The sequence below is a fragment of the Brassica napus genome, chromosome C5, assembly GCF_020379485.1.
Source record: "Brassica napus cultivar Da-Ae chromosome C5, Da-Ae, whole genome shotgun sequence".
Taxonomy (NCBI): Eukaryota; Viridiplantae; Streptophyta; class Magnoliopsida; order Brassicales; family Brassicaceae; genus Brassica; species Brassica napus.
Window position 1 is genome coordinate 30,687,324 of NC_063448.1, and position 15,079 is coordinate 30,702,402.

The window sequence follows — 15,079 nt, forward strand, 5'->3', positions numbered from 1 at the left end:
TATTGACAATTTATTACAATGATATTTTAGTTTTGGTTTATTTTGAATTTGAAGTTTAATTTATTATTCACATTAGATATTTAAATATATATGAATTTTATATCTTGATTTTTTTTTGATATCATAACTCTTACTTTTTTATAGAAAATTTTAAATAGTCTAAACTATTTTTTGATATTTTATATGTCAAATGAAAATAAAAATATAAAAACTAAAGTTAAGTATTTTCTAAATACTTTTTAAACATAAAATATATACATACCCAAACTATTATTTTATGTTTTAAAAAACATTTAGAAAATATTATATTGTTTTTACATTATTTTAGTTTTTATGTATTTATTTTCATAGCTAATATATTATTTGATGATAAAATTAATTCACATATTAACCCGCGGTTCACCCGTGGTCGACCCAGTGACCCAGCGACCTGGTAAGTTGTCCGGTTCAGTGTCCGGGTCGGGTTTAAAAACATTGGTTTTAAGTGATATAAATTAAAATATAACAAAATTGAATTGTTTTCAACATAGATGAGTGTAGGTAGTGAATCATAGTATTCTTTGGTCTAGGGTTTCACAACATATGTTGTAGTATTGTATTTATTTTTAGGGTTAGATTTTGGAAAGCTTGAATGTTTTTTTGAAAAATTAAATTTTTACATATACGTGTTTATTTTTGTGTATAGTAAACACTTTGAAAGTTTAGTTTGATTTTATAAAGTGTTTAGTTAGTTAATTAAGTTTAGGGTTATGTTTAGGGTCTAGACGACTTACATTTCAGTTGTCTGGTGAAGAAATTAAAACAGACGACTTATATGTAAGTCGTCCAAATATTCCCGCCTAAATTTTTTTTAAAAATTATTTTCCCGCTTAAATAATTTAAACCGGACAACTTACTTAGAAGTTGTCTGAGAAGTCTTCTATTTTAGTTTCCCGCTAAAAATATTTTAATATCCCGCTAAAAATATTTCTAGGAAGTCGTCTGAATCAAAAATATTTAACCTAATTGGATTTTTTGTCTACCTATATAAAGAAAAATTTACACATTCTCTCTCCTCCTCTCAAATGGCTGCAACAAAAATGTAATTTTCATCATTCTAAAATTCTCCAACCTTTCTCTAATCTCTTTGACTTGAAAACACCAAACTTTATATGAATTTTCCAGTTTTGTCTCATGTCTTTCTTACTAATCTATCTTTTTTGCAGGTTTTTTAATCAGATGGTACTCATCTTCTACTCATTTAAAGGTAGATCTATTAATTTTAGATATGTATTTTTGTGTGTTCTATAAAGTTGAATTTATCTAATCTTCCACTCATTTTCTCTGTTTTTAAGCCATATGAACGTTTTTAGATATGCAGGTTTTTCAGATCTGGATTTGATATGCAGGTTTTTCAGATCTGGGACGACTTACCTGTTAGTCGTCTAAAATATAATGCACTAGACGACTTCCAGGAAGTCTTCCAGACGACTTCCATTTCAGTCGTCTGGACTTCCTGGAAGTCTTTTGACGAAGTCTCTCTTTCATAATAGATCTGAGCGTTTTGGTAAGTTTTTATGTCTGATTTTTCTTTATTTGGTAACTTCTTGTTGTATAAAGTTCTTACTTTTTCTCAAACTAAAACTCTCCAAACCCACTCTAATCACTTTGACTTGAAAACACCAAACTTTATATGAATTTTTCAGTTTTGTCTCATGTCTTTCTTAATAATCTATCTTTTTTGCAGGTTTTTAATAAGATGGTACTCATCTTCCACTCATTTAAAGGTAGATCTATTAATTTTAGATATGTATTTTTGTGTGTTCTATAAAGGTAGATTTATCTAATCTTCCACTCATTTTTTCTGTTTTTAAGCCATTTTAACGTTTTTTGATATGCAGGTTTTTTAAATATGGATTTGATATGCAGGTTTTTCAGATCTGGAAGACTTCTAGGACGACTTACATGTTAGTCGTCTAAAATATAATGCACTAGATGACTTCCAGGAAGTCTTCCAGACAACTTCCATTTAAGTCGCCTGGACTTCCTAGAAGTCGTTGGACTTCCTGGATGTCTTCTGGAAGTCGTCTGGAAGTCGTCTCTATTTCCTGAAAGTCGTCTGGACTTCCTGGAACTCTTCTAACGAAGTCTTTTTCCATATCAAGTGGAGTCTAAGTTTGTCTTTATTGAGGAATGATCTATAATAGTTTTGTTTGTGGTATGTTTTGTGATTTGCATATATATACTCTTTTAGTTGTGATTTTTTTTGTAAAATCAGTAATAATGTTTCCCAAGATGTAATACATGTGCTGACAATGTGTTTACACATTTACAAATCAATGAAATAATAGACTTCAATAGCCTTTTTCTTATCTTTGGATCTCTCATATGCAATAATAAACTCAAATGGCCTTTTTCATCTTAATAAACAAGAATGTTGGTAGCTTCATATTGATACAATATTTTAAGAAGCATTTTAACCCTTCTTCCCACTCATAACAATAATCATCATTAGTGTCTATAATAATAATACTTAAGAGATGGAAACAAAAAATAGTAACTACTCAAAGCATATCAAATATTTTATAAGTTTGTGTTGAAAAGCTTAGTAAAACTAAGGGAGAAGACATATTTTGAAAATATGAGTTTTATATATCTTGAAGTTACTTATCACTCTTAAAAATACAAGTTATTCAAAAACTAGCGTAGAAGACTTAAAAACTAGCGTAGAAGACTTCCGTGGAAGTCTTCTCGAATCAGTTATAAACTTTAATTAACGTGAATGTTGGTAACCTCATAAATATCACCAATTAAGTTATAAATTTCATTCAGTAGCCTAAATATTCATTAATAAACATGAATTAACAAGAAAATATTAAAAATTCTTTATAGTTTTAGAGTCAATGCAATTTTATTAAACATTGACGCAGACGACATCCACGGAGGTCGTCTAGTAGACTTCCAGAGAAGTCGTCCATTTACGGCGACAAGGACGACTTCAATCTAAGTCTTCCAGACGACTAAAATATAAGTCGTTTGGTCAACGCAGAGTTTATTTTTGCAATTGACTTTGAAATCTGTTATCTGGACGACTGAAAAATAAGTCATCTACTTTGGTTTAGCTAAAAAAAACTCCAAAAAACCTAGACGACTTACATTTCAGTCGTCATAAGTTAGTTTTTCATTTGACTAAATTATTTCAGAAGTTTGACTTTCCTGGACGACTTACATTTCAGTCGTCTAGTGAAAATTGAAATATCAATATTTTATTAAAACAAGACGACTTACAATTAAGTCGTCATAGATTAGTTTTGCAATTAAAAAATAAAACTTCAATATTTAAATATACATAGACGACTTACAATTCAGTTGTCCGTCAGGCGACTTACATGTAAGTCGTCCAGGATTTACGAGGTTTGACCAGAATCTCGGAATAAAATCCTAGACGACTTACTCGTCGGGCAGACGACTGAATTGTAAGTTGTGTGGGTATAATTAAATATTGAAGTTTTTTTTTCAATTGCAAAACTAATCTATGACGACTTAATGATAAGTCGTCTAGTTTTAATAAAATATTGATATTTCAATTTTCACTCGACGAGTGAAATTTAAGTCGTCCAGGAAAGTCAAACTTCTGAAATAATCCAGTCAAATGCAAAACTAACCTATAACGACTGAAATATAAGTCGTCTAGGTTCTTTGGAGATTTTTTTGTAACCAAACAAAAGCAGACGACTTAACTTTTAGTCGTCTCAGAAAACAGATTTCAAAGTCAATTGCAAAAATAACCTTTGCGTTGACCAGATGACTTACAGGTAAGTCGTCCACAACGAACAGATCTGGAAAAAAAACTCGATTTCATACCTTAAATTGGTGAGATAACTTCCTTAACACACATAAGGCTTCTCCAAGAACACAAAATCTCAAACGAAAGTGACCCACCCAGAATCGTTAGCTTCTATGACTCTATGAACCATAAAAAATGTAGAATCAAAATCTTAGGTTTTTTCAGCTTAATGTGGAGAGAAAGTGAGAAAGATGTTGTGTTTAGTTCATAAGAATGGAGAAAGAAGAAGGGTAAATCGATTTTGGGAGCATTAAGAGCTTCAAATTGGTTATTCATGGTGGTTAGGGTATTGATGACAATGGCAATCTTGTAATTACTTGAAGATGATGAGGGTGAGAGAGTAAAAATGTCATTTTTGGAAAAAAAAATTGATGGCATTTTCGTGAATTATATGAACTTGTAGGGTGAATAGGGCAAAACTAATTTTCAAAAAAAAAAAAAATTAGTTTTGTGTTTGACTTTGAGTTGTAGGTTAATTTTGCAAAAAGCCCTATAAATTAAGATATAATAAAATTGAATAGTTTTCAACATAGATGAGTGAAAGTAGTTAATCATGATATCTTTTGCGTTAGGGTTTGACAACATATGTTGTAGTATTGCATGTAGTCTTAGGGTTAGATTTTGAAAAGTTTAAATATTTTTTTGAAAAATTAAAAGTTTGCCTATATCTGTTTATTTATGTGTAAAGTAAACATTTTTTTAAGTTTAATTTGATTTTATGAATTGTTTAGTTAGTTAATTTAGTTTAGGAGTTATGTTTAGGGTCTAGACGACTAATAGGTAAGTCGTTTGGCGATAGAAGACTTCTCTGAAAGTCTTCTAACTCCCGCTAAAAATGTTTTAGTTTCCCGTTAAAAATATTGAAGTCTTCTGGGCGACTTACAAGTAAGTCGTCTAGTAAGTCTTCTATTAGAGACTTACTTGAAAGTCTTCTGAATCGAAAATATTTAACCTTATTAGAATTTTTGTCTATATAAATAAACAAAAATTTACACATTATCTTTCCTTCTCTCAAATAGCTGCAACAAAAATGGTATGTTCCTCATTCTAAAACTCTTCAACCTCTCTCTAATCTCTTTGAACTTATATACACCAAACTTTATATCAATTTATTGTTTTTGTCTCATGTCTTTCTCACTAGTTTATCTTGTTTTGCAGGTTTTTCATCACATGGTTCTCATCTTCCATTCATTTAAAGGTAGATCTTTTAATTTTAGATATGTATTTTTGTGTGTTCTATAAAGGTAGATCTATCTAATCGTTCACTCATTTTCTCTGTTTTTAAGTCATTTAAATGTTTTTTGATATGGAGGTTTTTCATATCCGGATTTGCATATGCAGGTTTTTCAGATTTGAAGACTTCTGGGACGACTTACTTGTTCGTCATCTAAAATATAATGCGCTAGAAGACTTCTAGGACGACTTACCTGGAAGTCTTATGACGGAGTCTTCTCACATGTATCCCTTTCATAACAGATCTGAGTGTTTTGGTAAGTTTTTATGTCTGATTTTTCTTCATTTGGTAACTTCATGTTGCATAAAGTTCTTACCTTTTTTCCAAACTAAAACTCTCCAAACCCATTCTAATCTCTTTGAATTGAAAACACCAAACTTTATATGAATTTTTCATTTTTTTCTCATGTCTTTCTCACTAATCTATCTTTTTGTTGCAGTTTTTTAACAAGATGGTTCTAATCTTCCATTTGGATATGTACTTTGTGTGTTCTATAAAAGTAGATCTATATAATATTCCACTCATTTTCTCTGTTTTAAAGCCATTTGAACAATTTTTTGATATGAAGGTTTTTCAGATCTGGAGCAGGCCTTGAAGATTTATGGGAAGTCTTCTCGGAAGTCTTCTAAAATATAATGCGCTATAAGACTTCTCGGAAGTCTTATGGAAGAAATCCAGGAAGTCTTCTTCCATATTAAGTGGGATCCAAGCTTGTCTTTGTAGAGGAATGATCTATAATAGTTTTGTTTCTGGTTTGTTTTGTGATTTGCATATGTACTCTTTTAGTTGTGATTTTCTTGTAAATTTGAAGAAATATTAATAAAAATTTTGGTAAATATGTTCATATTCCACAATATTATCTTGCCAAAATTACTTGACAAAATTAAAGTTATTGATAAAACTTCAATAGCAAAACACAATAGCATAAGAAATTAATCAAATTTATTACAATTAAGAGAAAAAAATTCTCAAGAAAACTTAGTCAAATTAACAAAAGATAAACCATTACATACGTTCAAAAATATAACACTTTCATTAGAAGTCTTCTGGGAAGTCTTCTAGCAAAAATAGCATTGATTCATATAACAATAATGATACTTAAGTCATTGATACAACATATTTAGAATCATTTTAACTATTCTACTCACTCATAGCAAAAAACATCATTAATGCATATAACAATAATGATACATAAGTCATTCATACAACATTTTAAGAAACAAGTATTTTACCCACTCATAGCAATAATCATCATTAATGCATACTTAAGAGATGAAAACAAACAATACTAACTAGTCAAAATATATCACAATTTTTAGTTGACAAAAAAAAAAGCATATCACAATTTTTACAAGTTTGTGTTGAAAAGATTAATCAAATTTAGTAAAATTAATGCAGAAAACATATTTTGAAAATATGAATTTACATATCTTGAAATTACTTAATACTCTTAAAAGAACGAGTTAGGTGTTGTTCGTTTGCTCACCCAGGTGATCCATCTGGGTGAAGATGCAAATCGATGTTCGTTTTGTGCATTATAATGCTACATCCAGATGGATCACCAAGCTGAATTTTTAAAAACTCATCTCAAATTCTCACCCAAATGAAGGTGAGTCTTGATGGTGCATCTGGATGCAGATGCATCTAGTTCAGTCCAAAATAATAAATGAAAAAAATGACTTTTTATAATCAAAATATTTTTTTTCAAACCGTAAATTCCGTTTTTTGCATATACTTTTCCGCCAGAACCAAAAAATGCATTTTCCCGCAAAAACTGAAAAAAAATTTCCCACCAAAACCGCAAAATGCTTTCTCCGCAAAAAATGTAAAACACTTGCACGGAATTCGTCCGACGACTTACATGGAAGTCGTCTAAGATAAGCAACGTTTGACGAAAATCTCGGAATAAAATCATGGACGACTTCAATTTAAGTCGTCGGACGGACGACTTCCATGTAAGTCGTATAGAAAAAAATATTTTTTTTTGTTTTATTTTTCAATTGCAAAACTAACCTAAGACGACTTCCATGTAAGTCGTCTAGGTATAACAAAATATTGATTTTTTTTTAATATTCTACTAGACGAGTTACGTGTAAGTCGTCCAGGAAAAGTCAAATTTCTGACACAATCCGGTCAAATGCAAAAGTAACCCGTTGACTCTAGACGGCTTACATGGAAGTCGTCTCAAAATTTTTTTTAACAAACAAAGATGGACGACTTTCATGTAAGTCATCTATGAAGACACATTTAAAAGTCAATTGCAAAACAAACATCTGCATTGTAAGTCGTCTGGACAAACAGATCTAGATAAAAAATTGATTTCATAGTTTCAACTAGTGAGATAACTTGTTTAGCACACATAAGGCTTCTCCAAGCACCCAGAATCTCAAACAAAAGTGACCCATCAAGAATCGTAAGCTTCAATGGCTCTATGAACCATAAATATTTTAGAATAAAAATCTTTGGTTTTTTGGATGAATATGGAGAGAAAGTGAAAGAGATGTTGTTTTTAATTCATAAGAATTAAGAAAGAAAGAGTGTAAATCGATTTTTAGGTGCATTAAGAGCTTCAAATTGGTTGTTCATGGTGGTTGGTGTATTGATGGCAATGGCAATATTGTGAATATTTGAGGAAGATGAGGGTGATAGAGTAAAATATGCATTTTTGGAAAAGAAATAAAAGTGATGGCATTTTCGTGAATAGTCTGAACTTTGGGGGTGAAAGAGACAAGTCAAAGTTCCAAAAAAAACATGGGTTAGTTTTGTGTTTGATTTCAAGTTTTGAGTCATATTTGCAAAAATCTCATGTTAAAAAGCTTAAAAGGATTTTAACTACATAAAAATAAATAAATCACTAAATTTCCAAGTTAATCTAAAAGAGTAGAATAACCAGAAATACAGTAAATAACTTATTGATGTATTGTAAGGGGTTGTTCGTTTGCTCACTCAGGTGATACATCTGGATGAATATGCAAATTAATTTTCGTTTTGTACATTAAAATGATACATCTAAATTAATCATCCAACTGAATTTTTAAAAACTCATCTCAAAAATGATAAATGACAAAAATAACTTTTTAAAATCAAAATATTCTTTTCAAACTAAAAATCCTATTTTCTTTTTGGAAATACATTTATCCGTCAAAACCGAAAAACACACTTTCTCACCAAAACTTCAAAATGCACTTTTCTGCCAAAACCGTAAAATACATTTTCGGTAAAAAAAACGTAAAACGCACATTTCCATATAAACGCACCTTTCCGCCAAACCCGTAAAACTGCACTTTTTGGCTGAAACCGTAAAAACGTATTTTCCCATCAAACCGTAAAAATGTACTTTTCCACCAAAATGCTAAAAACGTATTTTCCGCAAAAATTGCAAAACCGCACAAACACCGTAAAACACACTTTCCCGCCAAAATAGCAATACACATTTTCCCGCCAAAATAGCAAAACGCGTTTTCTCGCCAAAACCGCAAATTTCATTTTCCCGACAAAACTGAAAAACACATTTTCCCGCCAAAACCTCAAAAACGTAATTTTCCGTCAAATCGCAAAATGATACCACTCAAATTACCCTAAGGAGTGTTACTCTCATCAAAAGAGGTTCAGATGTATAGTACTTAGGGATCGAATCCACAAGGAGCTAGGGAACAATTAAATCTAGTGTTTATTAATTCTAAAGGTTGTAAATGTCTAAATGAAATAGCAATAGTAACAAGCGAGTAAATAATAAATGTAACTTGGTTGTAAATGATATTAGATGCAGGGCCACTATTCAGGTGTTGGAGATTATAATACCTATAGATGCCTAACTGTTGCATGCATGATATATTAGAGCTCATTCGCTTAACTCAGTGATCAGCTGTCGCATGTACCACTGGTTAACAGACTAGATCTCGTGTCTCAACGGTTAGTATGCAGACAACGAGAGAGTGTCGATCGATGGTGTATTAAGACGTCGACCGATACACCTTTGCCAACGTCGATCGATTGTCAGTTGAGGACATCGATCGACGGGTTCTAGCCAGGCCTATGCGCGAGTATGAAATGCCCTACTAAGATGCTAAATTGGCGGTTAGCCCTCTCTAGCAATCCTAATATGATAGATAGATGTCAGGATGGGATAACAAGGGTGCTTGAGTATGAAATCCTATGATCAAGTTCTAGTTAGCAAGGCTAAAACAAGCAATGAATACAAATCTATCATGAATATCACAACAAGGCAGATCTATAGTTTGGGGCTAATCCCACAAACCTATCTGAACCCTGGATCTAACAGTTGAACTACTCAGACATAGCAAAGCAATTCATCACAATAAAAGAATAGAAACTAATAGTATAGATGAAAAGAAATAGAAACAAGGAGTTCCTATCACAAGTGATCTTCTCTCCCAAATGAAACTTGTAACAAAACTAGGTCTAGAAAAAGCTCTGTTCTTTGCCGTCAAAACACTTAGGCAGTATATATTCTACTAGGTTAAAAACTCGTCAGGGCATTTTGGTAATTTGGCTTGGCCTTGGTTTTTAAGTTTGCTGAATCCAAAATGTCGCGTCGGGTGTCTCGACATCGATCGATGGTACTTGTGTACATCGATCGATATTAATCTTCATCTGTCGAGGCATTTCCTGATATCGATCGTCAGCACTGATGTGCATCGATCGATTGTTCTTCCTCTCGTCGACCTCTAAGTGGTCAGCTCGGGTGAAATGTCCTTTAAGCTTCAAAATGCTCCAAAGTCATAGCTTTACTCTGAAATGCACCTGAACCTGAAAACATACCTAGAAGAGTAGAAAACATAGATATATATATATAGTAAAATACTTATATACCATGGATAAAAATGGGTCAAATCCAAGGTATATCACAAAAACGCACTTTTCCGCCAAAACCGCAAAAACGCACGTTTTCGTCAAAAACACATTTTCAGCAAAATTCGCAAACAAGTATTATTCGCCAAACCCACAAAAATGCACTTTTGGACAAATCCATAAAAACACATTTTTCCGTCAAACCACAAAAAATGTACATTTTGGCCAAACCCGTAAAACGCACTTTTCAGTTATAATTGTAAAAACGCACTTTTTCGTTAGAAATGTAAAAACACACTTTTCCGTAAAATCTAAAAAAACACGCTATCCAGTCAAAACTGTAAAAACGTAGTTTCTCGTGAAAAACCGCAAAACGTAGTTTTTTGCCAAAACCATAAAATACACTTTTTCGACAAATCGTAAAAACACATTTTTCGCCAAAGCCGTAAAAACTTTATTTTCTTGCCAAAATGTAAAAACAAATATATTTTAGCCATTTTATTAACAAGTCCAGCTAGATGCAGATGCAAGTTAATAAAATAAAATGCAAACGAACATAGTTGCATTCAGATAATTTATTTAGATGCAAAGATGAAATACAAAAACAAACAACACTCATCTGGATAAAACATCTAGAAATGGACCATCTTGATGCATATTTCAGATATACAAACGACCATTCCTAAGTCGGTTAAAAGTATTAGGAGACCTACGGTTCCTCAGATTCCTTTTAAGATGGATTGTTTAGATTTGGTAGACATAATTATGAATCCAGTTAACTTACTAGGTTTCGCCTCCGAATTAGTTTTTTCTCCGGCTTCTACATGAGGGTTTTGAGGAATTTAGCAATACTCATATCCTCAGCTCAAAAAAAAATCGCGGATAAGTTCTCTTGCCAAGGAAGCGAAGATGTAATAAAACACTTTTCTTATATATATCAGATTTCGTTGGATAGAGCCGTTTTTCGGAATAAGTTCGTCGATAATTTGATCCAAATAGATTGAGTGTAAAAAAAAACAGTTAAAATATTATAAAAAATATTCATTTCACCCTGTCAAGCATCCTTTGCTAATCTCTTTGGAATAAAACTCAAGGATTTTGATCCCACTGTCATCATCCGACATAGTATTGGATGTCGCACCGTTGATTTTTTGAAATAAATATAAAATTTGTTAGAAGATTTTTGTAATTATTTTTAGAAAAATCTGTAATAGAATGATAAATATGTTAGACAACCAAAAGTTAAATATACACTAATATTTTTAAGAGTCAATTGGGTGGATACATTCGGAAGCAGTCAAAATTAGCTAAATACGTAACTCACATAAGTTGAAAGGTACTAGTCTTCCATTGATGTTGAAAGGTTTTGAGGTTAACATCATAGGGTACTATGACTAAACAAACTATAGCAACATGGATAGACGTGGACTCTGCGGATTGTCATAATCCAAGATATGTTGAGGTTAACTTTCTGGATATCAGTTATAACAGTATTAATAGACTTTGACATATGTATAATGGCGTTGTTATATAATAAATAGATTTTTAAAATATGTTGTAACTGGTAATGCATTCCCTTTTTTTAATCACCAATTGGAGGTTTAGATAGCCTCACCAACATAAACATTAGTCGTAGGGTGCGTGTACCGATTAGGGGACATGTGTGACCATGATTAGGGGAAAAGTGGATTTTATATATATACTGGGATGAAATATTTATTAAATAAACTTATGTTTTCATATTGTAAAATCTGATAATTTCTGAATACATGTGTTCTTGTGGTCAAAATATGTTTGGCATTTATGTTTTTCTCAATATAAAATAATTAACTAACTATAAATATTTGGCACACATAAAAAAAGTATAGAAAGCAAAATCAAATAGTTAAAATGTGATATCATCTACTCCTATAATCATAAATTAAAAGTTGTGAAAAAATTTAATGGTATTTCTAAGAAAAAACTCAACCGCATATATATAGTAGACATAGGTAGGTTTTCAGATTGTTTGGAAAGTTAAAATAATTAGCATTAATTATTTAGAAACCATATTTTAAAGTGATACACTCAACCAATATTTATGTAAATTTTCAATAACCACTACAAACATATTTGGCAATTTGTTTTCAATGGTCAAAATAATATACTTGGTGACAAAGCATATCATTATCTTAAATTAAACATACTATATAGAACTTCTTCAAGATTTTGTACCAAGCTTGAAAATTCGGTGGAAGCAGCTTGGTGGAAAAGTTTCTTATTTATTTAAACAGCCTGGTTTAAAAACAATTAATTTAAACTTACCAAAAGAGCTTGATTCTAAAATTGTGTCACAAAAATTTAGTTCAAATTTTAGGATTTTTATTGTCTTCCTACGATAATAATACCGGCAGTTTACTCTTTGTCCTCATTCGGCTCAATTGAAATTAAAAAGAACATTTAAGCTATCTCAATTATAAAAAATCTAACACAAACATTGCAACCAAGTAAAATGAATTAAAAATTAAAAGGAAATTTAGAAGAAAAAAAACTATTAATCACTTTGTGTGTTCTAAAAAGAAAAGAATATTTCTGTTATTCTAATAAAACTTAAGTACATATATATACATATGTATATATATATATATATATATTTATATTTATATATATGTTGTCTACAAATATTACAACACATTTTGCTACAAAATACACTGTTTTAACATAAGAGTTTATCAGTTTTTGTTTCCCGTACTTCGGGCACAGTACTAGTTATAGATAATCCGAAATAAGTAGTTGTTTTCTAATTAAACATATTGTATTGACAAATTTAAGATTTATATATGATCAAATTGTTTTTATATGTATACAATTTTTGATTGTTTATATAATCATCTATATGTTAGGTCGATACATTTGGATATTTTATTTTACTAACTTATCAGTAAATAAAATATATATATTTTCGATTTTGAAGTTACACTAATTTTCAGAATATCAGATTTTTACTTTCTTTTTGACAACATAAGATGGAAAATTAAAATATTAAAAAGATAATTACAAATTGGATTAAGCTTATAATTTGAAGTATAGTTTGGTTATAGGCCACATTACGAAAACATAAAATTTTGAAGTCCGACTATTATTATAGTTAAGGCCCAAATATAGAAAGATAATAATATTATTTTTTTGCAACAAATACTTTGTATATGATGAAAGTTAGGTTAACGCTACAAGAAAATAATGTTATCGCAACTATAATTGTTGTCACAATATATAGATTTTTGTCACAATTTTTTTATTGTGACTAATGTGTGAAAATTTCAAAAAAGTCACAATAAAATGGACACAAATCATGTTTTGAATAAAAAAATTTTACACTAAAAGTGACGATCTACTACGGTAGCAGACTTGTTACCAATTGGACGAAATATAAAAGTCAGAAAAATGACACATTTTGTTATGGTTAAAATGTAACATATACGTCACGAGTCGTGACAAAAAAATTAGTGACAGATAAGTTGTTACCAAATTTGTGTCACCTATTAGACCAACCTTATCAATGTCTTAATATAAGGATCCCATCACTAAGTTTATATTATTTAGATTTTTTTTTTTTTAAACCAGAAAAAAAAAAAAATTAAGGACCAAAAAATGGGACCACCGATAATGTTGCCCTTAGTCACAAACCCCCGACCGAAAAAAGTCACAAATCCGTCACGAATGGTGACCAAAAGATAGTAATAATATTGTTTTGTTGATACTACTATAGTTCATGATTATTAATAATCTGAAAACTGTTGCAAATTAGTCATATATTGTGACTACGTAATTATTATTCAAATATCTATAATACATACAATGAAACACATAATAAAACGTTAAATTACCACCAAATATATACAATAAGAACTAGCATCCAAATCAAAGAACAAAGTAGGTTTGCAAAGATAACAAGAAGAAAAAAGCCTTAACAAAATACATAATAAAAGATACTAAGAACATGTGGTGAACGTACTCCATGGAAACTGGATAGCGTTGGTGGTGGATCCAGACCTAGACATTCAAACTTGTGATTGACTGAACAGCTTTTCCATATTTTCAAGTCTTTTTTTTTCAAACTGCAGATTCTCTTTACAGCTCTGTTTAAGCTCTGCTTCCACCTCTTACAATCTTTTTGTTATTATTTCCACTTCTTCAGAAGCATGTGATTCATTCGATGGAGCTTCAATAGATGGTAAAACCTTACTGTGTAGTGCTCCAAGTCCAAAGACATGTCCTTGTTTAGATGTTCCAGCATCCTAATAAAAATAACAAACATGTGAACAAAAACTAAAGCCATGCAAAATTGTAGTAATAATTAATGAGTAGTAATATTTACCACTATGTACATCACAAAAAATCCAGGTTCAGTTAGTGAGTAACAAACAAACCACAACCACAATGACTTGACATTTAAGAAACACATATCACTACTACTATTTTATAATCGTACGTCAATTATATATTGTTTATCATTAAGGACAAATAAGAGAAATAATAAATAATATAACTAACTGTAAATATTTGGCATTGATATATATCACAAAACATTATTCAAACATTACAGTAGTACAAGAGGTTAGAATGTTACCTTGATAAAAAATTCTTTTTTCTCACACTGATCAAGATTCTCAGGTGTCACATTCTGTAGACCAGAAGATTCAAGTTGTCCCAGGCGTTCTTCTACATGCTTTTCATAAGTTTCTGCAACCAATCGAGCTCGCTCATCAACGTAAGTTCCGTCCGATTTTTGATGTATTTTCTTTATCACAGCAATAAAAGAGAAGTCTTCGTTGTTTGCTTCCTACAAACAATTAAAAAAATACTTTGAGAATAAATAATACAAAATTATCAAGAGAAACTAAGAATGGAAATATAAACATTACCAGCACATCCTGAACTTTGGCATATGAACATAAACCAGCTCTATGTTGATGTAGATCTAAACCATTGCGATTAGACAATCGAGAAGCACGTGCACTAGCAGTTGTCTTTTTGGCTTTCGGTGATCTCCCATAAGAGCGTCCACCTATTGTTGGTGGAGCCATCTAGAAAACCAATTTATAAGGATACGTTACGTTGGTACAGGTTTAGCAAGGATACGATACTTTGATACAGTTTTAGCAATTCAACTTCAAACCAACTTCTCAAAATCCAACATCATGTAGAAATTACCTTTCTAACTGAAG

General features: G+C 30.8%; 1 protein-coding gene across 1 annotated transcript; it reads right to left on the reverse strand.

Annotated features, from left to right (window-relative positions):
• Positions 1–14,014: 14,014 nt before the first annotated feature.
• On the reverse strand, positions 14,015–14,938 carry LOC106426414. Its single transcript, XM_013867138.1, has 3 exons — positions 14,777–14,938; positions 14,482–14,694; positions 14,015–14,149 (listed from the first exon to the last, which is right to left on the reverse strand). The coding sequence occupies exons 1-3, from the start codon at positions 14,936–14,938 to the stop codon at positions 14,015–14,017; spliced, it is 510 nt and encodes a 169-aa protein (XP_013722592.1).
• Positions 14,939–15,079: the final 141 nt, after the last annotated feature.